Source organism: Carya illinoinensis, chromosome 4 (assembly GCF_018687715.1).
Source record: "Carya illinoinensis cultivar Pawnee chromosome 4, C.illinoinensisPawnee_v1, whole genome shotgun sequence".
Classification (NCBI taxonomy): domain Eukaryota; kingdom Viridiplantae; phylum Streptophyta; class Magnoliopsida; order Fagales; family Juglandaceae; genus Carya; species Carya illinoinensis.
This window is the reverse complement of record NC_056755.1, coordinates 22,985,966-23,009,128: the sequence shown is the minus strand read 5'-3', so window position 1 is coordinate 23,009,128 and position 23,163 is coordinate 22,985,966. Positions and strand designations below refer to the sequence as shown.

General features: G+C 35.3%; 2 protein-coding genes and 1 long non-coding RNA gene across 3 annotated transcripts; all 3 read left to right on the top strand.

Annotated features, from left to right (window-relative positions):
- On the top strand, positions 1-1,869 carry LOC122307955 (60S ribosomal protein L11-like). Its single transcript, XM_043121089.1, has 3 exons — positions 1-250; positions 397-439; positions 1,317-1,869. Exons 1-3 carry the CDS (start codon positions 170-172, stop codon positions 1,514-1,516), a joined length of 324 nt encoding a protein of 107 aa, XP_042977023.1. The 5' UTR covers positions 1-169; the 3' UTR covers positions 1,517-1,869.
- Positions 1,870-7,122: 5,253 nt separating this feature from the next.
- On the top strand, positions 7,123-12,587 carry LOC122308406. The gene is made up of 2 exons (XR_006242041.1): positions 7,123-9,722; positions 9,807-12,587. It is a non-coding gene; the product is annotated as an uncharacterized LOC122308406 (long non-coding RNA).
- Positions 12,588-14,984: 2,397 nt separating this feature from the next.
- Positions 14,985-21,526, top strand: LOC122308160 (aspartate aminotransferase, mitochondrial-like). Its single transcript, XM_043121344.1, has 10 exons — positions 14,985-15,244; positions 15,847-15,932; positions 16,875-17,081; positions 17,177-17,282; positions 18,248-18,352; positions 18,451-18,623; positions 20,091-20,250; positions 20,698-20,793; positions 20,910-21,004; positions 21,096-21,526. The coding sequence occupies exons 1-10, from the start codon at positions 15,071-15,073 to the stop codon at positions 21,166-21,168; spliced, it is 1,275 nt and encodes a 424-aa protein (XP_042977278.1). The 5' UTR covers positions 14,985-15,070; the 3' UTR covers positions 21,169-21,526.
- Positions 21,527-23,163: the final 1,637 nt, after the last annotated feature.

Below are 23,163 nucleotides of genomic sequence, written 5' to 3'. Positions count from 1 at the left end.
TTCCCCGCTCTATCCTCGACACACCTCCGACATACTCAAATGGTCTCCTCCCTCCCTCTACCTAGCTGTTTCCAATATTCTGTCTGATTTCTAACTCTGTTTTTTGTTTTTGTTTCCTATGAAAAATGAAAAATGAAAGCAGGCTTCAGAGAAGAAACTTAGTAATCCAATGAGGGAAATCAAGGTACAGAAGCTTGTTCTCAACATCTCCATCGGTGAGAGCGGTGACAGTCTCACCAGGGCCGCCAAGGTATTTTTCTTGTCTTTTATTTTTGCATATCTTCGTCTGTATCCTCGTTCGCGGTCCCTTGTAATTCCCATGCTGCCCACCACTATTCTTGTATATATAAATTTTAGTTTATTTTGTTTGGGATCTCATGTTTGGTTCATATGTAGGTGTTGGAGCAGCTCAGTGGCCAAAATCCAGTTTTCTCCAAGGGTAATTATTTTTTGGTGGGGGATGGGTTTGTCGTTGTTTGGTATGTGTAAAATTACGTTCTTATGATTATCTTATAGACGGTTCAAATTTGTATACTTTGATTTGGATGAAAATTTTTAGTATTATTGTTATTTCAGGTCTCTCCAAAATCAAATGTGGTTGTATTTTTTTGTTTCTTATGAAGGGCTGTAAACGGGAAAAAATCTGTTGTAGTGTTTTGATTAGAGTTTTAGTTATGTTCCAATAATGTTAAATTACGGATAAAGTAAATGGTGCTTAATGGGACTAACTTTGTCTTAGTCGATTTGGGCTTTCCAATTTTGGAAGCTCGAAACGGTAAATTATATAGTTCTGAGTTTTGATTTTATCATTTTTTTTTTTCTCTTTGTTGATTTTATCTGGAATCGTAGTGATGGTTGTTTTTTGAATAACTACTATTTGATATTTCCTAAGCTAGATAAAACTCTGGTTGAAAATATTGCTAAAGAATAACTACTGCTTTAACTTTTTCAATGCCAAACAACTTGCCAAAAAAATTTGATGTTAAAGACTTGGAAAAATAGCGCATTCTGTCACCCTTTTCTTGCAACAAAAACAGTTTCTAGATTTTGAGTATTAAAGTTTTTGTTTGAACGAGAAAGATGTTGAGTATTGAACCTCTTCTTCTTCTTCTAAATATTACATAGTGGGACTTGAGAATTGATATATTTTTGTTCAAGAGAACTTCAAAATGTTATGTATAATAACACTTAAGAAGTGATGACTTTTCATTTTCCTACTTTACTGCAGTCTGCAACCAATTATGTGGGTTATGATATCTTTTCTTGATTCTGTTCTGAAAATTTATTCTCGCTGCCTCCTAAACACCAATTGGCAGCAAGGTACACTGTGCGTTCCTTTGGTATCAGACGTAATGAAAAAATTGCATGCTATGTCACTGTTAGGGGTGACAAGGCAATGCAGCTTTTGGAGAGCGGTTTGAAGGTGAAGGAATATGAGTTGCTGAGGAGGAACTTCAGTGATACTGGGTGTTTTGGCTTTGGTATTCAGGAACACATTGACCTGGGAATCAAGTAAGCTAATATGCCCTTGAAACTAGAGATATGTCCTTTTTCTTTAATAGGCCGGGCTTCTCTTTATTAGTTTGTTATCAACTTGGGGTGAACTTTTGTGATTTGGAAATTGCTTACACTAACTTGATTGGTTACTACATAATGGTCCTCTCTAAATATTTTGCTGTTGATTAAAAGCTTGAAAAGAATTTTTTTTTTTTTTTAAATATCGGTAATCAAGAAATTGTATTCATAAATAGGCAAAGCCCAAGTACATAGTGAGAAAGCTTGACAAGTAAAAAATAAAAGCTTGTCCATTGATTGTTGTCTGTGGTCTTAAAGAACAGCAATATCAGAAAATTTATTTATCATATTGCAGACAATTTTCCTTTTGAGTCTCTGCTCTTAGAGGAGTCTATAATTTTCAATTAAGCTCAAGCACAGATTTTGCAATTCCTTGTGGTTTTTTCGATGCATCATACTTGCCAAAAAGTTCTTTCAATGCATCATTGTTCTCCACAATTTATGTAATTAAATTAATGGTGCCTAAGTGGATCTCTAGCCCTATCACCTATCTTGCTTTGTGACTGCCTATGACATTTAAGGTGGTGTTGTATGTGAAGTGTTGTCAAGAACAAAATGACATGGCAGAGAATATGGCATCCAACCTCATGATTTACACTGTCAGGATGATTATTGCTTCAAACAGGATTAGATAGGACATGAATTAGTTTTGGGTTGGATTTGGTATGGGATGGATGGTCAAATATCTAATCAGTTCTATATTGATGTAGCGTATGGTTTATTCTTTCCCTTCACAGAAGTTTATCTGTTATGTGTTTTTTAAACTTTATGATAAGTAATAACAATTTGATTAAAAAGTGCCAGAGGTAAAAATCCAAGTATACAAGATGTGTACATAAAAGATACCCATCAATAAACCGAAATCAATATAAAAAGATCTTGTAAACTCCCTTGGATCATCACATTGCTTATCCATGTATGCAAGTATGTTGTTTATGCTGTATATGGTGTCATACGTTTCGATTGCCTTGCTTGTTTCATTATTTTGGAGAAGTACGCCTTGCACCCACAAAGTAACAACTCCAAACTATCAAAAAAAAAAAAAAACAGCATCCAATTGCTTAAGATTGACGAGCAGCACCATCATCCAATCTAACCTTTAAGATTGATGAAAAATAGGTGACATGGCACAACCTTGCTGTTTGAATCTTAACGCAAGCTTATAAATAAAAAATAAAAAAAAATCTTAACGGAAGTTGTTCATTGCCAATTTTTAGTAGTTTGGGGGTGAAATAGACTTAAGCAGTTTGAGGTGCAAATTCCAAAATCCTTGGCAATTTGATGTTGCAATGTATATTGAGTAATAATAACATACAATCCTTATTATAACCTTTTTCAAATTCATGTTGTAAAAATGAGGATATTTTTGTAAAATGATGATACTTCTGTAATTGTTTTATGAGTGAGTTTACAAAAATCATTTTGTGTTTTGTAATGTAATGTATAAAATATCAAATAAGGTAATATGTATTAGGGAGTTGCATTATGTGTTGCATGAATTTTATATGATATATATTGAATATCATTTTTTAGATGCATTTATTTTAAAAAATGGTTAGTTGTTTTATATATAAAAAATATATTTTTCAATCTTTTTTGAGGAAAAATTTGTAATAGAATGTAGGCTTCCAAATTTATGCTTTTCAGGATTATCTTTTTCTTAAAAACAATTTAATAATAGTCTTCGTTTTAAAAAAAATAAAAAATCCCAAGATTATTTTTTCTTAAAAATGATTTAATAATAGTCTTTGTTAAAAAAGAAAAAAAAATGAGGAACCCGGATTCCGGGTTTTTAAAATTTAGATACATCTGAATTTCAGATTGGGTCATAACTCGCCTATACGTAGACCGAAACTCGACTCAAATTTAAAATCTGAGTGCCGTGCCAGATATATCTGGATATCCAGCCCGAAACCTGGATAACCAACCCTAGTCAAGCCTGTCTTTTGTTCCTTCTTCGCGATAATCTCACGAATATCTTCTTCTTCCTCTATCTTCTACATGATTTTAGGATTCCATCCATTTTGAGATTTGAAATTAGGCACCCCCGATTCTTCAAGATCCTTTATTTTCAACTGAATTTATGCTTCCGTTGTTTCTACCTGCTTGTTAGGGGAAATCCTGTCATTTTTGGAGTTTTTCTTTTCTATTGCACCCAAATCTTCCGTTGATTAGGATTGATTAACGGGATTTTCTGTTTCTTCCTCTGAGATTATTGCTTTCCTTGTCCCAATCGCCAGAGCGTCGACCAGAGTTGAATTTCCGGTTTCACGTTTTTGATCCCGTCATTCTCATCCTCTTCCTCCATGACTACCTGCTCTCATCCACTGTCCATAGCTTACACTCCCTATGACCATGGGCTAATCTTCCACAACAATAATAGAAATTTGGAAGATGCTCATAACATAAACGAACCCAAATGGGTTCCTCTATACCAAAGTTTATCTTTTTCCCTGTAAGTAAGGGTTTTGTGATATCAACCTTGACCCGCACTCTCATGAATTTCCCCTATGCCATTTCTCCTTTTTCAATATCTACTTCTTCCACCCTCCCGATTTTGCTCCCAATCAAGTTTCCAATGTATTCATTCCTTGCAGCGAGTGGGAAATCATGTAAACGTATCTAGAACAGGGCCTCTGTAATTCGTATTAGATGAATAGGTTGGTTCCCTTTGACCGCCTTAATCAACACGAAGTGTTTGTCAAAATTCCATGGTCCTTTGCGAATAACTCGATTCCTGTCTCTAATTTCTTCGATATCTATGAGTGTTAGCATAGAGTTCAAATCTCTGATTCTGACGTTCTTGATAGCTCTCCAAATCTTCTTCAACATCAATTTAAAAGCATCTCTATTATAACGGTGAGTCGTCAACAATTGTATAATCAAGCATTTGCCTCCACGGATGATGGCATCTTCTAGTTTATGGGACTCCATTTCATTTTCCTCTTGTTCTTGTTTCATGAGGGATAATCACTTATATAATTCTTCTAAATTCTCCTCCATTTTGTAATACCAAGTTTTGTAGATAAACTGCAAATAAATTTCCTATAGGGACGAGACCTCTACTCGAGAGAACCCAAAGAGGAGAGTGATTAAGTTAATAGCGCAAAACTAAAACTCTTCTTGTATTTTCAAATTATATTTCAAGTTTGGATTTAAGTGAACCTTACTAATTCGGTCTAATTACAAATGAGTGATACTTTGGGATGATTAAGGTGGTACTATAAAATGAGTGATTGACATTGTGGTTTGAAATCAATATGCTTCCTTATCCCAAGTTACTCTAATGGGCAAATTGGTTTGTCCAATGCAACTTTAAAACCACACACACTAAGGAAAAAATAATAGGGTAAATAACAGAAGTAATACTTGGATTTTCACCTTTTTGTAATTTTTGGCTTCAATTTTTAATTTTTACAAAGTTAATACTTTAGTTTTAAGAAATTTACAACTCAATACTGTTAATTTTACCACTAGAAAATTAATAGCAAGTCATGTGTTAATTCCTTAATGGTTAATACGTGGTATCGATATCCACGCTTGTCAACTAGGTATTGACACATGGTGTATAGATACCATGTGCCAATTAAAGACAGATACGTGTCAATTATGCTATTAATTTTTCATATGGTAAAATTAGTGAGGTACTATATTATAAGTTTCTTGAAGTTCAGGTATTAATTTTGTAAGAGATGAAAGACTTTCCTAGTTAAACAATGCTTATACACAAGTAGGCTTACATTAGCAAGAAAACCCAATCAACGTTCTCTAGTTAGTCTAGCCAATTTTATCTTTCCCTATGTAGCCTTGTCTAGCTTTTCATTTCAATGAATTAAAAACATCATCATCATCATTTGAAATTATAAAAGAAAATGAGGAATATTCTAGACCCAATATAAAGAAATCATTCATAAGAAAACCATTTTCATAGAATGCCTTATCTAACTAAAAGTCCAAATAACGACCATCAAAGTAAAAAGTAAAAACAAAGCTCCAACATAGAAATAACTGAAAATAGAATACCAAATGTATAAAACACATCATGAAGAAGTATCAAGTACCCTAGACGTAGTTTGAGTTGGTAGATGTCAACTCTAAGCACTTCCTTCCGAATTTTGTTACCTAATATAATGTACTTTTTGCTAGCTGATATTCTTCTATAACTACGAATCTAATTCAATCTTAAGCTACATATTTGGATGCTCTTGTGTCTACAATCCATTCTTTGATTGAGTGAACAAACATAACTAATAAGAGAGTCATGTCTAGTGGATACATTTTTTGCCTTGGTGCACTCAAGAGCAAAGTGTCCATTTTCCACAGTTATAACACTTCCATTTGGATTTGTCCTTGCCAATAGGCTTGCCTTTATGGTACTTTACCACCTTGTCATCCCTTGGCCCAAGATTATTTGCTGTTCTGGTAGGTTTTCCATGTTGCTTGTGTTTAGGCTTAAATGTCTTGCGTTTCCTAGCTTGGGCAATAAGAAGAGTACTACGGTGCTCATTTACGCGCTTCATTTCTACCTTCAAGTGGTGAGATATATCAGTAAAAGTTTTAATATTCTCATTGTATCAAAATGAGATTCATTTGTTCTCGTGTTGACTTAGACACAGATCGTATCACAACGACAACTTGCTATTCATTAGTGAGATTATTTCCATCATCCTTTAGATTATGAATCAAGGCAAGCATTAACCTGAAATGCTCAATCATGGTATGTTTAGGATCCATAACATACTGTTCAAACCTTGAAGTAAGAGGAAGCCTAGTAGTTGATGTCCCCCCATAGGCAATTTTCAACTAATTCCACATATCTTCGATAGTTGGGCAGTTCTCAAACTCCCAAATAAGAATGTTAAAGCACACACATAAATATTTCTTTGTCCAAGCATAATAGACTTCCATATCACGACGATGTTAGAAAGTATTCATTTCCTCAGGTTGTATCATAAGGTGGGATAGATTTTCTAAAATAATGGCTCTACAACGACCCCTGAAAGCTCCTGCGAGGGGCTCTCTAGTATATTTCATCTATATATTTTTTATCATGCATATTTTTAACACTTTTAAATATTTAAAAAAATCACAACATCATTAAAAAATACTTCCATAATCATTAAGTTAAAAAAATTAAAAAAAAAAAGTCCTAGTAGGAGGACTAGCATTTTCCTTTCTAAACTCATGCTTATTAAATAGATATTAGATTTTCCTATGCCACATGTCATAGTTGGTTCCATCTAGTAATCCAATTCCTCTCCTTTAGTAGGATCAACAACTATGTTCCCAGTGGTTATAATCACTACATTTATTATGCAAGGTTGATGCACACAATTAATTTTATTCTAAAATCTAATTAGACCATGGAATTCCTTCCTACACAGTGAAATCGAAAATTTCATAAAAAGCTAGTAATCATCTCTTGTGATGATGAGAGTCTCTCTCTTGTCGTAAGTGCAAGGCCTTTTTACTCTCTACCTTTTGGTGTGGGTTTTTTTTTTTTTTCTTTTTCTTTTTCATTCTTATTGGTATTCTGTTTGTGAACTTGTGATATTCTGTGATGATGGATGATCTTACGGAGCATTGGCGACCTCTTTGATTATCTGAAACAGAGGAATCTCCTATTCGCTTTTGATACTACGAAATGCTTCATGTTTAAGCTTTTGACTGTGAAGTTTTATAATAAGGAGGCGTTCAAAAGGATGATGAAGAATTTATGGCATCCTTTACGATTTATGACATGGGGGAAAACTTATTTTTGGTAGCTTGCTCTACACAAGGTGAAAAAGAGCGGATACTATCAAACGAACCCTGGAGTTTTGGAAATAGTCTGGTCATATGCACTGATTATGATGGGAATTTACAGATAACTAAAGTACCTATGTTATTTGCTTCTTTCTGGATGCGCATTTATGATTTACCATTGGATGTGATGAATGCACGGGCAGTTCGGAAAATTTCAGAAACTAAGGTGATATTCTTGATGTTGATCTCATTGAGTCAAGGCCTAGCTTGGGGGAATTTGTTCGTGTACACATATCTATGGATATCCGTAAACCTTTGCTGCTTGATAAACTAGTTCCGGTGGGAGATTCAGATTATGTTTGGGTCCGTCTTAAATTTGAATGGCTGCCACAATTCTACTATTATTGTGGGTTACTGGGACATGGCGAGCGTGATTGCCTGCAATGGATCAATTCTAAAGGTGATGCTGGAGAATCTAAGTTTCCTTATGGCTCATGGTTGCAGGTGGGGGAGTGCTTCTGTGAGAGCATGAAATGATCATATGAACTTGTCTACTGAAGGAGGCCTCAGACATTCTTCTTCTGTTGGTGCTGATCAAATCTTTTTGCCAGCGACAGATCTGATGGTAGTTCTTGTTTCTCCATCACAACCGTTGACAGTTGTAAACAATAATCTTTTGTGTAAAACTGCTAAGGGGGTGGTTAATAATCTAACTGTTGGGAAAACTGATGGGCCTAGCATGGGCTTCGAGCCCAATTCTAATTTAACTCAACAGATTTCATTGCCAATGTCGTAGACCCACTCAAAACTAGCATCTTCTTCTTCTCATAAGGAAAAATAGAGCATCTCAAGGGCAGATCGTTCCCGTCGTGTACGGCTGTCTCGACCTCTGCTAACTCCTTCAAAGCGACAGTTGAATGCGAAGGTCTTAGGAGATTCAGGTACATTGCTTCACTTGAAGAAGTAAAAATCTGTTGGAGATGTTTCTCTAGTGGATGTCCATATCACATGACGGAGGCTGAGATTCAGCCCGCCGACAACCATGAAAATCATGAACTAGAACTCCCAGGGGCTTGGGAACTCTCAGGGAGTTCAAACCCTCCGAGACCTAGTTCAGAGAGAAGATCCTGATATTGTCTTCGTTATGGAGACATGTTCTGGTTATTCTCGTATAGAGGTCCTAAAGTTTCAATTGGGATTTTCTTGTTTCTTAACGGTGGGTAGCATTGGGCGGAGTGGTGGACTATGCCTCTTTTGGCATTGGGAGGTAAATCTTGTTTTACATTCTTATTCTCAATTTCATTTTGATGTGTTTGTTTCGGACCCAATCGCTGGAGTTTCTTGGCATTTGTCTGCAATTAATGGGCATCCGGAGATGAATCTTAGAAGGAATACTTAGGCCTTGTTACGTTTATTGAAAGATCAATTTAATGGGTCATGGTTATGTTGTGGGGATTTTAATGAGATTTTGGGAATTTCTGAGAAATTGGGTGGTCAAGAGAGGCTTGCTAGTCAGATGAGGGGTTTTCGGGATGCTTTGGATTACTGTCAATTACGTAGTCTACCTGCTGTAAGGCCTTTGTTTATATGGAGTAATTTGAAGGAGGGGTCTACTCTTGTTCATGAAAGGTTATATAGATTTGGTAGTAATGTGGATTGGCTTGAATTATACCCCTATTGTAGAGTTTCCAATCTTATTACCCCAGTTTCACATCATAATTGCTTGATTTTGAGCACGGATGCTTTAGTGCAAACTGTCTCCAAGAAATCTTGCTTGTTTAAGTTTGAATCCATGTGGATGGGAGAAAGGAGTTGTGAGGAATCTATTGCAAGTGCTTGGTCTTTAAACTTTAATGCCTCATTTATTGATAAAATAAAGTAGTGCCATAGTAATTTGACAATATGGAGTAAGCAATTTTTTGGCAATGTTAGACATAAACTGGCTATAAAAAGAAAGGAATTGGAATAGTTATAGGATGTATCTTATCCCTCTTACCCATTGCATGAAATAAGTTGTGCTAAACATGATATTAATTATCTTTTGGAGAAGGAAGAATTAATGTGGAAGCAAAGGTCCCATGTGCAATGGTTGGCTGATAGGGATCAAAATACTAAGTTCTTCTATTTTAAGGCTTCTCAAAGACAGAGACGCAATTTTATTTCCAGGCTAAGGAATGAAAAGGGTGTTATGCATGAAGGATCTAAAATGCTTCCACTGTTACATGACTATTTTTCAACTTTGTTTTGTACAACTAGTCCTTCTAATTTTGATGCAGTTTTTCAGCTTGTCTAACCGTGCATTTCTGAGTCTATGAATGGTGATCTGATGCGTGTGTTCACAGCAGTTGAGATAAAGGCAGCTTTGTTTCAGATGGAACCATTGAAAGCTCCAGGCCCATATGGTATGCCTCTTTTATTTTTTCAAAAGTATTGGCATTTGGTGGGGGATACTCTTATTAACTCTATTTTACAAGTGTTGGTTTCAGGTGTAATGCTTCTTGATTGAAATCTTACACATATTGTGTTGATTACGAAGACCAAATAGCCTGAGTATCTAAAGGACTATCGACCCATTAGCTTATGTAATGTGGTCTATAAAGTTATTGCAAATGTATTATCTAATAGGCTGAAATTAGTTCTACCAGGTGTTATTTCTAAAAACCAATCAACTTTTTTCCATGGAAGGCTGATTACTGATAATGTTATTATGGATTTTGAAACTGTGGATGCTATTAGAAGGAGGAAATGTGGGAAGAAGGGTTGTAGGTCTATTAAATTGGACATGAGTAAAGCTTATGATCGGGTTGAATGAGTTTTTTCTGGAAAAAATAATGTTGTGTATGGGGTTTCATTCTCAATTCATTCACTTAATAATGATGTGTATTGCTCCAATTTCATACAAAGTACTTGTGAATGGATTCACCACTCAGCCTATTAAGCCCAACTGGGTTACGTCAAGGGTGCCCTCTCTCTCCCTATTTTTTATGTGCTGAGGCTCTATCTTTGTTACTGAAGCAAGCTGAAGAGCAACACCACTTGAGGGGTATTAGTGTGTGTCATAATGCTTCCCGGGTTAGTCACCTATTCTTTGCAGACGATAGTATTATTTTCTGCCAAGCTTCTATTTCAGAAAATTAGTATATAAAAAATTTGGTATGTAGTTATGGTGTGGCATCAAGACAACAGCTAAATATGGGGAAAACATAACTTCTTTTTAGTTGTAACACAGAGCCAACCATTCAAACTGCTATTCAAGGTGTGTGGGGTGTTCAGGATATTCAGCACCATGCTAAACATCTTGGTTTGCCTTCTTTGGTTGGAAAATCATGTTTCCAGACCTTTAAAAAATTAAAAAACAAATTTTGGGCAAAGTTGCAAGGGTGGAAAGAAAAGTTATTGTCACAAGATGGTCGAGAGGTGTTGATTAAAGCTATAGTCCAGACAATACCCACTTATACAATGAGTTGTTTCAAACTTCCAAAGGGTTTTTGTAAGGATCTCGAGGGGATGTTTGCACGGTTTTGGTGGGGGCAAAGGGGTCAAGAAAGAAGGATTCATTGGTTGAAATGGAGTAACATGTGTCAGTCCAAATTCAATGGTGGTTTGGGTTCTCAGGATTTGGAAACGTTTAATGTAGCATTATTGGCTAAGCAAGGGTGGCGCTTACTTCAATCTCAAGGGTCTCTTTTTGCATTAGTGTTTAAAGCAAAATATTTTCCCAACTCTGATTTTTTTATCTTCGATGCTTGGCTTCAAGCCATCTTATGTATGGCGTAGCATATATGAAGCAAAGTCTATGATCAAAGCTGGAAGTTTATGGCGTATTGGTAGGGGTGATAAAATCAAGATTTGGACAGATAATTAGCTTGCTGATTCAAATTCAAGGAAGGTTATTACTTGTTGTAATACCCTTGTTGAGGATGCTTGTGTAGCTGATTTATTGGATGCTTCTTCTCCTAGTGGGTGGAATATTGGCTTGGTAAAATAGGTATTCCTTCCTTTTGAGGCTAATACTATTCTCAAAACTCTTTTATTAGTACATTGGGGTGATGATAAATTAGTGTGGAGTGGCACTGAAATTGGCATTTTCACTACAAATTCAGCATACTATCTTGCTCTTAACTTGAAAATTGCTTTGGAGAGTGGTTCTAGTAATCAAGATTTGTCTTTCTCTTCTTTTTGGAAGGTTTTGTGGAATTTACAGCTTCTACCTAAGATAAAAAAAAATTATTTGGAGGGCTTGTAAGGGTAGTTTGCCTACAAAGAAGCTTTTATTCCAACGGGATATTCTGGTTTCTTCCAAATGTGAATTTTGTCATGGTGATTGTGAAGATGTTTTCAACATTTTATGTAAGTGTCCTTACTTTCTTAGAGTGTGGGAAATGTCTTTTGGAAGAGATTTGAGATTGATACATGGATATTCTAGGTTTGATAATTTTGTCAAAGCAATTATGAGGCTTAATGATCATCTTATTTTGATCCGCTTCTTGTTAACTGCTTGAGGTGTGTGGAAATTTCAAAATCTGAAGTTATTTCGATAGACAAACCTTGAGTGTGTGTTGTGGTTGGAAATTGTTTTAATTATGTTGAGAACTACTAGTTAATTCGAAAGCATGTCAATGGTCATAACAAGCTTTCCACATTGTGTTGGCTTCCTCCACCATGTGGGTCTTTTAAGCTAAATGTAGACGAAGCTATTTTTAATTCTTTAAATATTAGTGGGGTGGGTACTGTACTGCGGGATGACAAGGGTTGTATGGTTATGGCATTGTCGAGGAGGGAGTTGGGTATTTATGGGGTGGAAGGTATATAAGCACTTGCTGCTCTACGGGGCTTGCAATTAATTTCTCACTTGGGTATATCTTACTTGATTTTAGAAGGGAACTCACTTGTTGTGATCGAGGCAATATGCTCAAGGGGGGAGGATCTGAATCGGTGTAGTATTTTAATCCATGAGGTGAAGAATATGCTATCTAATTTCCCTTCTTTTGAGGTTTTGCATGTTGGAAGACATGGAAATGAGGTTGCACACACTCTAGCTTGTCAAGCTCAATTTGTGGATGATACTTTGCAGTGGTGGAATGATCCTTCAGACTTTCTCCGCAATAGACTTGAAGTGGATGTAGCGGGTGTTCATTGCGAGTTGTTGCTTATTAGTTGCATGTAATTGTCACCATGATGATGAATTATGTATTTGACTACTATTTCTATGCATGAATGTCCAAGTTTTATTCTCAAAATAAAAAAATAAAAAAGTTAAAATATCATATCTAATTAATTTAGAATAAAATTTATATATGAGTCTTAAAAACCCATAACTCATGCACAAATAATTCATTCATCATGTATGAAGAATCTATCATTGTTGTGTTAAACACATTACAAATAGGCTTTACCATAAGTCTCATTGGTAATTTGGTATAACAAGTTAAGGTGACCTTAAAGTATATTAATAGATATGAAACACATCTCTTTATATGGCCTCAATAATAAAATTACATTTTCAATATTATGTTTCTAAAGAAAATCCTACTAACAATAATTTAGAAAAATAAATAAATATGGATGTCACGTTACTGATATATTTATAAACTACACTTTACCCATCCACATAAAAATAAATATATATTACACATGAACACAACAAATTATCAATGTAATCTCTATCATTTTTAATTAAAAAAAAAAAAAAACCACATGAATTCAAACATGATGGTGCAATGAATAGAGGACCCATATTCTCAATTAATAAGCATCAAGTCTTGGGACAACATTCTAATCAATATGTATATGCATTTAACAATATCAATTCAATACAGACATCTACATATTTAATAAAAGTCAAATAATCTTTAATGTGTATGTGTGTCCATAACGTCGGAAAAAACTGACCAAAAAATCACTCTCTAAGACCAAGAGTGTACCTTTCCAAAACGGCACTATTCATCTCGCATAGTTTAGCCTCGTTTGAAAACTAACTGGCGTTGGTTATTGTCTTCTTCATAAATAACTGCCTATTTTTTTCACATGAACTACAAGTACTGTTATCTCCTCCTAGGTTCCTATATCTTTAACTTCATGAAGAATTTTTTCAAGAGTTCTCCTGATTTCTGCCTGGAATATCCCTCCCCCTCTGCAGGGAAATGTAATTGTTCAGCCCTCATCCATGAGCCGTAAGAGAACCATTCTTTCAAATAAACTTTCCGATTACTTTCCATAAAATACAGTCACAATCAACATGTCCAACGCACCCATAACAGTAACAGAAGTTAAAAAGTCGTTGATCATACTCGACCCAGACTCCCTGAGTCTCTTTCTGTTAAGTTCTTCTTACGTACCCATCGGAAGATGTTTCATTACATCTAGCTCATGTACATGGATTCTTGAAAATTCCCCCCAACCAGAGTTATCTTCCTCCATATCCATGCCTTCCATAGTTTCCACCAATTTTTTTGAACTTTTGCATGCATAACACCAAGAACGAGATCACATATATAAGCGAATCCAAAAAGAGGCTAGCTAGCTACATTTATTTGGAGTTTTGATTCCTTATCTACTTGAATACCTTATCCCGTTCCACTTCAAGCATTAGCAATGGTGTAGGTTATCCCGAAAAGAAATAAATTAATTAATCAATTAAAAAAAAAAAAGCATTAGCAATGGTGTAAGGAAAGAAAGTAAAGGTAAGATTTAACTAAAATATTTTATCTTTGGCCTTTACATTTAAAAGAGATTCTCATATTAGATTATCTATTTATTAGTCAAAATAATAATAAAATATTATTATTTAATAATAATAATTTTCATCTATTTTTTTTATATTTTACAACTATACCGATTATATTGTTAATTAATAATTTAATATTAAACTAGATTATTGTTTTGCCTTTAAAAAGGGAGAGAGAAAGTGGGAGGAGAGAAAAATAAATGATAAAATAATTAATAAAGGGTGAGCAGTACCTATTCAAATATGTAGAAACATGTAGCTTGTAAGTAAAAAATTTATATTTAACTATTTAAATGCAGCAGATTTAATATGATTGTAAGTTAAATATTATTTTGTAATGGTGTTTGCCTATACCATTACTAGTACTAGTGCTTAATGATGGACAATTTTTGTTATTTATTTAAAAGAATTGCTGCCCATTATTCATATTATATATTTTAATATTTTATTTTATTTTTATTAAATTAATTGAATTATTCTATTTATCATTCATATATTTTATATAATTTATAAAAAAAATTAAAATAAATATAATATATGACATGTAAAAATAACAAATAAAATTATTCTTTATTTAATAGATCATCATCATCATCATCTATTAAAATATTCCTAGAAAATTAGATCGAATAAACTAAACTTACAGAAGAAATTACTCTCATACTCCGCGGTGAAAAGACTTTCCCGAAGACAAGACATCGTGAGAGGAAAAAACAGTGAATTTGTTAGTTTAGAGAATCATTTTTATTTTTTGACAAAAGCGAGAATATTTAATTTGTCAGCTACAATACTGCTACTGCATGAATAAGCTTTACGCACGTCAAAGGTTCGAGGACGTCGCCAAATCAAAAAAGAACACGTTGAGGGTAACATGGTAATTTCATACAGCCAACACAGCGTCGTGACGCAGCTGAATACCGTTGATGCAAAATTTCTCATTTTTTTGTGTTCGTCTCGTTAGCTCGGCACTGCTTTTCAAAATTTTCAGCTCTCTCCCTACACAATCACGCAAATAGAGAAACGATGACGTTTCGGGCTGTGATGTCCGGTCGTGCCAGGAGGTTGAGCTCTGATTTGGGAGCGAGGTGGATGTCTACATGGTGGCAGAGCGTGGAGCCGGCACCCAAGGATCCGATACTCGGCGTTACGGAGGCTTTCCTGGCCGATCCCAGCCCGAACAAAGTCAATGTCGGAGTTGTAAGTTCCTTTCTGTTTGTTTGGACAATAATAGCGAAACTGTTTTATTCGTCTCGATATCCGAAGATTTTAGACTGAAATCGCAGGTTCAAGTGCTTCGTGGCCGTCTTCATGTAAAACTGAGATCTTAACGAAAAGAATGCTCTATTTCTTGTGTTTCTTCGGTTTCAATTTCTTTTCTTACAAAGAGATCAACTGATTGAAATTCACTTGCGGTGGTTAATTTTTCTAGTCTCTCCGTTTTCGGTTATTTAGAGAACTCTGTATAAAATATGGAAAATTAAGGACACATTTTTGGTTTTAGTTTGCCAGTTTTTTTCTTTGTTTTTCGCTTGTTTTTGTTATTTCCGCTTGCTCGTTCTTTTTCTTTTGCTTGTTTTATGTTATTTCCAAAGATATGAAATAAATTTAAATTTATGGTTTTCGTCTGTTTTGTGAAGATCACAGCTTCCTCGGTCCCCGGAGATAAAATTTCATTCTCTCAATTTATCTGTAACGGAATAGAGCATCAATGACTTTGATCAAGTTGTGTTATTTACTATTTAGTGGATTCACCTTCTAATTCTCTACTTTTGTTGTCCGTATTATGTATAAACTAAAAGGGTGCTTACCGAGACGACAACGGAAAGCCAGTTGTTCTTGAATGCGTTAGAGAAGCAGAGCGAAGGATCGCTGGAAACTTAAATATGTGAGTGTTATTTTCTTATCAACCGACGCAATTTGTTACGCTTGCATTTCCTGTCAATTATTATGTTTTATAAATTTACACTCTGTACTTCATAATCCGCAATGCCATTCCCTGTTAATGTGGTACGGTAGTTGTATGATTAGTATTTTCATGTGTTGATCTATGTGAGGGAATTGTGAGATCTATGTTTCCTACAACTTGCAACTTTTATGGTGGTCCGTGAGCTTTACCTTTTTATCCTCCACTAACCAATTTGATTCTTTTCTTTTTCTTTTTTCAGTTTTTGCTAGTGGCTATAGATTCTTCTTCTTCATTTATTTTTTGTTTTATCTTCTTTTTCTTTCTTTCTTTCTTTCTTATATTTTTTTTAGTGGTCATGATTATATTCGATCTAGCACCCATGAAATTTACTATTGTATGGAACTGGTAAAACTAGCAGTTATACATAACACTTTTTTGGTAATTAATCTGGTGAATTTAGTAGGTGTTAACAATGGGCAGCAATGGTAGATGATACTGCGCTGTTCAGATTTGAAAGCAGATTCTACTGAGCCTGGCCATGATGATAGATCTTTATTTGCTGCCAGATAGCATCAATATGTACTGACTTTCCTGTTGCTGGATTTGGTTTAGAAATTTCTATATCATGGGATCTAAAATACTATTCAACCATGCACCACCAAACAAAATTTATTATAGTGCCCAAGATCCTTTTGATAGTGCCCAAGATGGCAAGATCCTTATAAATGTTTTCTTTTACTCTACTGGATTTTGTCAGGTATAGGAATTTCATCATCTACAGTTTATTTCCCTAAACCTAAACTTTACCTCAAAATGTTCTTACATTGTCAGCCACAGCTAGTTTTTCTTTTCCTGGGTCCACTTGAAAATCATCAAATAGTTGCACTGCTTCATGCTCAATCTCAACTTTCTTTCAACTAGGGAGTATCTTCCAATGGGAGGGAGCGTGAAGATGGTCGAAGAAACATTGAAACTGGCCTATGGGGAGGATTCTGAGTTTATCAAAGATAAAAGGATAGCAGCAGTACAATCTCTCTCTGGCACTGGTGCATGCCGACTTTTTGCAGACTTTCAAAAGCGTTTTCGTCCTGACTCACAAATTTACATACCAGTCCCTACCTGGGCCAAGTGAGTGTCATGGGTCATATATTGAAGCTTATTTCCTGTCCCTTTCTATTTTTATTAGTTGTGTTCTATGTGCTCTAATGAGAGATTTTTCACAGCCACCATAACATTTGGAGAGATGCTCAGGTACCTCAGAGGACCTTCCATTACTATCACCCGGAGTCACGAGGGTTAGATTTTGCAGCATTGATGGATGATATAAAGGTAATCATGAAAAATCTATTTCACAACCACCTTATGCTTGTTTGGATAAGTAAAATTTTGAGAATGTTTGATATTTTTTGAAAAAAAAAGTTTTGAGATGATTGGTCAGAAGGGAAGATCCTGAAGTTCTTTTCTTAATGGAAACAAAAATGAGCAGTTGGAAAATGGAAAGAATTCGTGTTAGTATGGGTTTTGGCTGCTGTTTTACAGTACCTAGTGAAGGGAGAAGTGGTGGCTTGACATTACTATGGAAAAATGATGTAAACTTATCCATGGCATTTAACGGCATCTCATACATTCTGATCCAAAAACGATGCTTCAAACAGCCTTATTTTCGTCACCTGTCGATCCCCCTCCAAGCATTTCATGAGAACCAAATTTCGATCAAACGACCATGGTCCCTCCCGAAGAACACGTTGCTTATCGCGATCATCTGCAAACTCCACCTTATTGGTTCTGTGAATGTAGATGGGAAATTTTGGATAAAAGATTTTTGAAATATGTTTTGTGTTGTGGTTTGTGAAAGTGAATAGGTAGATTTAAAATGTTATTTGAATATAGTTTTTTAAGGTTATTTTCTAAGGAATGTTGTTTTTGTTTTTTACTTTGTTCAGAAACTTTGGCAAATGAATGGACCAAAAGTGATTGGAGGGATAGAGTTTTTTTTTCTGAGATTTAAAGATGTTTGGATTGAAGTTAAAAACATTTTGGGGTACAAAGACATGTTCAAGAATTTTCAAAATATTTCAAACAGGTTTTCCATTGATTTTTCTATTTTAGAAAAAGAAGTTGAATTTTGTTTTTTGAAATATCTTGAAGAGTTTTGAACATTTCTTTGTACCCAAAATTGCACCAAGTAATTTTTACCCCATTGCCATTCCATGTTTTTATTTCCCTGGCCATTGTTTTCATACCTTGATTGCTGACAAACAGCCTTATTCATTGTCCTTTAAAAATGGATTTAGAATGCACCAAATGGCTCATTCTTCCTACTTCATGCTTGTGCTCATAATCCTACTGGAGTGGATCCTTCAGAGGATCAATGGAGAGAGATCTCATACCAGTTCAAGGTAAGCATTTCATTGTCATATTAGTAATAAGGTGTCCCTCAGATTCCTAAATTTTCAGTATTCCTTCATTGCTTACTGAGCATTACGATCATTTTCAGGCAAAGGGTCATTTTCCCTTCTTTGACATGGCTTACCAAGGTTTTGCTAGTGGTGATCCAGAGAGAGATGCAAAGTCCATCAGGATTTTTCTTGAGGATAGACATCTAATTGGAATTGCTCAATCCTATGCAAAAAATATGGGACTCTATGGCCAGCGAGTAGGATGCCTGAGGTAATCATCATTTATCTTCTGAATGCAGGTTTATTTATTGCTCCTACTTTTAACAATTTGCCTGGTTTAACATAGAGCATGGACATTATTCACCCATATTACTATAGTTTGATGACCTGCAGGTTAGTTATTGATGTTTAAACTAATTAAATTTTTTCATCATATGCATAAATTTGATAATCGGTGTTAAGCATGAATTTTGGGGCCAAAATGGACGGTAAAATTAGAATTTTATGTCTTCCATATTTGTGCACGGATCCAATTGTTTTAGAAGTTGAGCCTTCCCCTCAAAAGTCAGCTTAATTGCTTCGTTTAGAATTATAGGCAAACTGGATGACTTAATCTCAATTATCACTTTGAATTAAGTTTGGAAAGTTTATTGGACATCTGGTATTACCTCTTTTACTGGAATTGCAAGAAATTATATGCTCTATTGTCATTTACTGGCAGAAAACCTGGAGCTCTAATTTGGTCACCATTAAAGGGAAATGTGGGGTCTTGTGTTTTCCACAATCCACAAGATGCTCCGATGATAAGGGTATAGAGAACTTCAAATTCTTGATGTTTGATGGTGAAAAACTACCATTCTGACTATTAAAATGCAAAGTCATAAAAAATCTCATCTAAAATAACAGAATTGCATAACAAAGGTGGTAGAACTAGGCAGAGAATATTAAATGATATGGAAATGCTGGTTGAATCTTTTTTCTCTTCATATGCACTAATGTTGGATTTTACTTTTCGTCTCACCTGGCCTGTATTTCAATGATATAAACGGCATAAAAAACTAATGTAACTTGTTTTAGTGAGCGCTCAGTATTTTGAACCTTTTGATAAATGAACTTAATAGTTTGTAATTTCATTGGTCATGCATCTGGCCCAAGCAGCAGTGCTAGACCCCCCTAGGCTTCATATCTGTATCAATAGTCACATGAATATATAGATTGGAGACTTTCTTTTCTGGCACTTGGGCACTAGATACTAGTTTGGTTCCCTATCATCTGCTTGTGAGAAAAAAGGTTTACCGAGGTAGGAGATGCTTTTTTTTTTAAGAAGTATGCAGAGGTAGGAGATGTTGGGTTTAATATTTATGAAACGTGTAATATTGTGATAATGGATCTTGCTTCAGCAAGCTTTTAAACCTACAAATAAAAAATAAAAATGAAAATGTAAGGAAATAAGAAAATACTTATATAAGGGAATTTTGGTCCTTGCCAAGGGCATGTGCACCTCCGGGATTAGTCGAGATTTTGTTCTTGAACACCTGGTGCCAATAAAAAAAATATGAGAGATAAGAGTTTTTTATTTCATTTATTCTGCCATGTCCATTGTTTTCGAATTAGCATATTGGACATTACTTCCTGTTGTTCACTAGGTAATTTATGCAACATATCCACAGATTTCTTGGTTGTTTTTCAAGTGAATTCAGAAAGGAAGAAATCTCTCATACTTTACTATGCTTTGCAGTGTGCTTTGTGAAGATGAAAAGCAAGCTGTGGCTGTGAAAAGTCAGTTGCAGCTACTGGCCAGACCCATGTATAGTAATCCTCCTCTTCACGGTGCGCTAATAGTTTCAATTATTCTTAGTGATCCAGAGTTGAAGAAGTTATGGCTCAAAGAAGTTAAGGTAAATTACTGCAGTACAATTCTTTGCCTTTCTATTGGTTTATTTAGTTTCTTCATTTTATATCTCATAGAATAATAGTGCACTGTTGTTTTCAAGGTTGTACATAAAACCGCTTATGTACAATAAATAGAGATGTCATTACTGAAATTTAGGGCTTCTTGGTCTACCAAAATTCCTTTATAATTTAATAACAATCTGTGGATGTTGGCTTCTGATTTCTTTTATTTATTTATTTTTTCTTTTTTTTTTAAAAAAAAAAAAAGAAAAGAAAAAAAAGAAACTCTAACAAAATAATATGAACTATTTACCACAAGACAATCTTGTTTGATCATATTTGAAAAAAATTCCATCATGGACATTTTTCTCCAGATTATGTAGATTAAACCACCAGGATTATTTCTTATATGTATTTGGTTATCATTCTCATTTTTTCCTCATCTTTTCCAGGTTATGGCAGATCGCATCATTGGAATGCGAACAGCTCTACGAGAAAATCTTGAGAAGTTGGGGTCACCTTTATCTTGGGAGCACATCACTAATCAGGTACTTGAAATTTGTCAGATTTGAAATCAATCTATGTTGCCTGTCCATTTTTTCCTCTCCAGTTTGACCCATTTGCTGAAGTTGTTATATCTAATAATTCAAGTCCATGTAAACAGATTGGTATGTTCTGTTATAGTGGAATGACACCAGAACAAGTTGATAGTTTGACAAAAGAGTTTCATATCTACATGACTCGAAATGGTCGTATCAGGTAATGCGTCCTACAATCAACTTTCTTGTACATAATAGCTCAAAAATGGGACTTGCTAACATGTGAACAATACATACACTTTTATTCGCAGTATGGCTGGTGTTACTACCGGAAATGTTGGATATTTGGCTAATGCCATCCACGAGATCACCAAATCTGCTTAGTCACTTGTTGCAGGAGTGGAATTCTTTAGGGTACGTTTGATGTACCGAGGCAAAACACACCATTGTGTTTTGTGCAACCTCCTTTCCCATCTCTTTATGAAGTAGGAAAGGACGAAATAAAAGAGGCATTATTGCGTTCTCTTCCAAATAATTTCCTCTTTCATGTTATGGTTACGGGAGCTCCAATTTTGGAGAGAATCCATCTTGTAAAACATGAACCATTGAAAAGAGTCGCATCTATTTTAATCATATATCTTGTGGAAGCACATCAGTTCCAGCTAAAATGTACTGGGGCCGGTACTTTGCTTTATGATATTTTATAAATAAAGACAGACATAGCCCATGTAATACCTCTCAATGCTGGTTAATTCGATCAGAAAATTGAGGAGAATCTGAATCTAATGTTCCATGTATCCCTCATTTCCATTATCGGCAAAGACACACCTACAACTTCCAATCACAGGTTGGCAACTGCATAGAACTCATTGCTGGAAGCAGGCGATATGGTGTGAGGAACCCTTGACAATGGGCTGCCAGCATTGAAGCTGCCGATGGAGTTAGAAGCTGAGAATGGATACCAGAAGTGGAAGAGAGCCAGAAGGAGTCGATGCTCACACAAAACCCATCATCAGGAGCAGGTGATATAATGGGTGGGTCACTAGACGGCAACTTGCTAGAGTTGATGTCATCGATGGTGTTAGAAGCCGAGAAAGCTCATTTCCAATGTGGGAGTGGCTCTCGCGCAGAGGAAGAGAGGAGGAATGATATGGCTCTAAGGAGAATAGCCTACATCATGCAGGGTTGGTATATCCGTTAAATATTGTTTACAGAGGAGCATATCGAGTAGCTATACAAGAATAGAAAAAGGGAATATATAGTTGTGACTAATGGCTATGCTATTTATAGAAATAGGAAATATACAGCAATGAGTAACGGCTATGCTATTTATAGAAAACTAAGACCGTGGAATGCTACAATCACAGAAAACAAATTATGGATGATATATTTCTTTATTCCCCCTCAAACTCAAGGTGCGATTGGTCCAACTATGAGTTTTCCCTGATTAGGTGTGAATTTCGAACCACACAAAGGCTTGGTGAAAATATTGGCAACTCAATCTTCTTTGGCGACATGAGCGAGCGATATATCACCACGGGCAACTTGTTCACGAGCAAAGTGAATCAATTTCAATATCCTTTGTTCGATAATGGAAAAATAGACTCTTAGCAATATTCAGTGCACTTTTATTGTCAGCGTGGAGGGTAGGAGATGACAACTAGTAATCGGGATCCTTAAGTAAGTGAATGTACCACATGAGTTCAACGGTAGTGGAGGCTAATGATCAATACTCGGCTTCGGTTGTGGAGCATGATATCGTAGCTTTTTTCTTTGCTCCCCATGACAAAAGATTTGGACCCATGAAAATGGCGAAACCAAAGGTGGAGTGATGGTCTTCCCTTACCTTACCCAATCGACATCACACTAGCTAGTAAGGGATGTGAGTGGACTATTGAAAAAATGTAGTTCAAGATTGACGGTGCCTTTTAAATATCTGAAAATTTGTTTCACTGCCACAAGATGAGAGGTACATGGTGCTTGCATGTATTGACAAACATAGTGCACTGCATATTGGATATCCGATCTTTTGAGTGTGAGGTATTGAAATGAGCCAACCATTTGGCAATATAAAGTAGCATCTATGAGAGGGGCTCCATTAGATGCAGAAGATTGAAGACCAAAGGTGATAGGAGTGGAAACAGGCTTGCTAACTTCAAGGCCAAATTGCTGCAGTAAGGAAAGCAAGTAACATGTCTGTCAAAGTCTGAGAGAATTGTTGTCTCAAGTAATCTGTAGACCAAGAAAATAATGCAAGGCACTTGGATCCTTCATATGAAACACAATGGACATATGAGACAAAAAATTATCAATTGAAGTGGCAGAAGATCTGGTGATGATAATATCATCATCATAAATCAAGAGAAAAATAATATCAAT

Excerpts from the sequence above, each read along its gene's own strand:
- LOC122307955 (XM_043121089.1), top strand. The coding sequence starts at position 170 with ATGAGGGAAATCAAGGTACAGAAGCTTGTTCTCAACATCTCCATCGGT. Across the intron at positions 251-396 it reads GTCTCACCAGGGCCGCCAAG|GTGTTGGAGCAGCTCAGTGG; the intron begins GTATTTTTCTTG and ends GTTCATATGTAG. Across the intron at positions 440-1,316 it reads AAATCCAGTTTTCTCCAAGG|CAAGGTACACTGTGCGTTCC; the intron begins GTAATTATTTTT and ends ACCAATTGGCAG.
- LOC122308160 (XM_043121344.1), top strand. The coding sequence starts at position 15,071 with ATGACGTTTCGGGCTGTGATGTCCGGTCGTGCCAGGAGGTTGAGCTCT. Across the intron at positions 20,251-20,697 it reads TATGGCTCAAAGAAGTTAAG|GTTATGGCAGATCGCATCAT; the intron begins GTAAATTACTGC and ends CATCTTTTCCAG. Across the intron at positions 21,005-21,095 it reads ACTCGAAATGGTCGTATCAG|TATGGCTGGTGTTACTACCG; the intron begins GTAATGCGTCCT and ends TTTTATTCGCAG.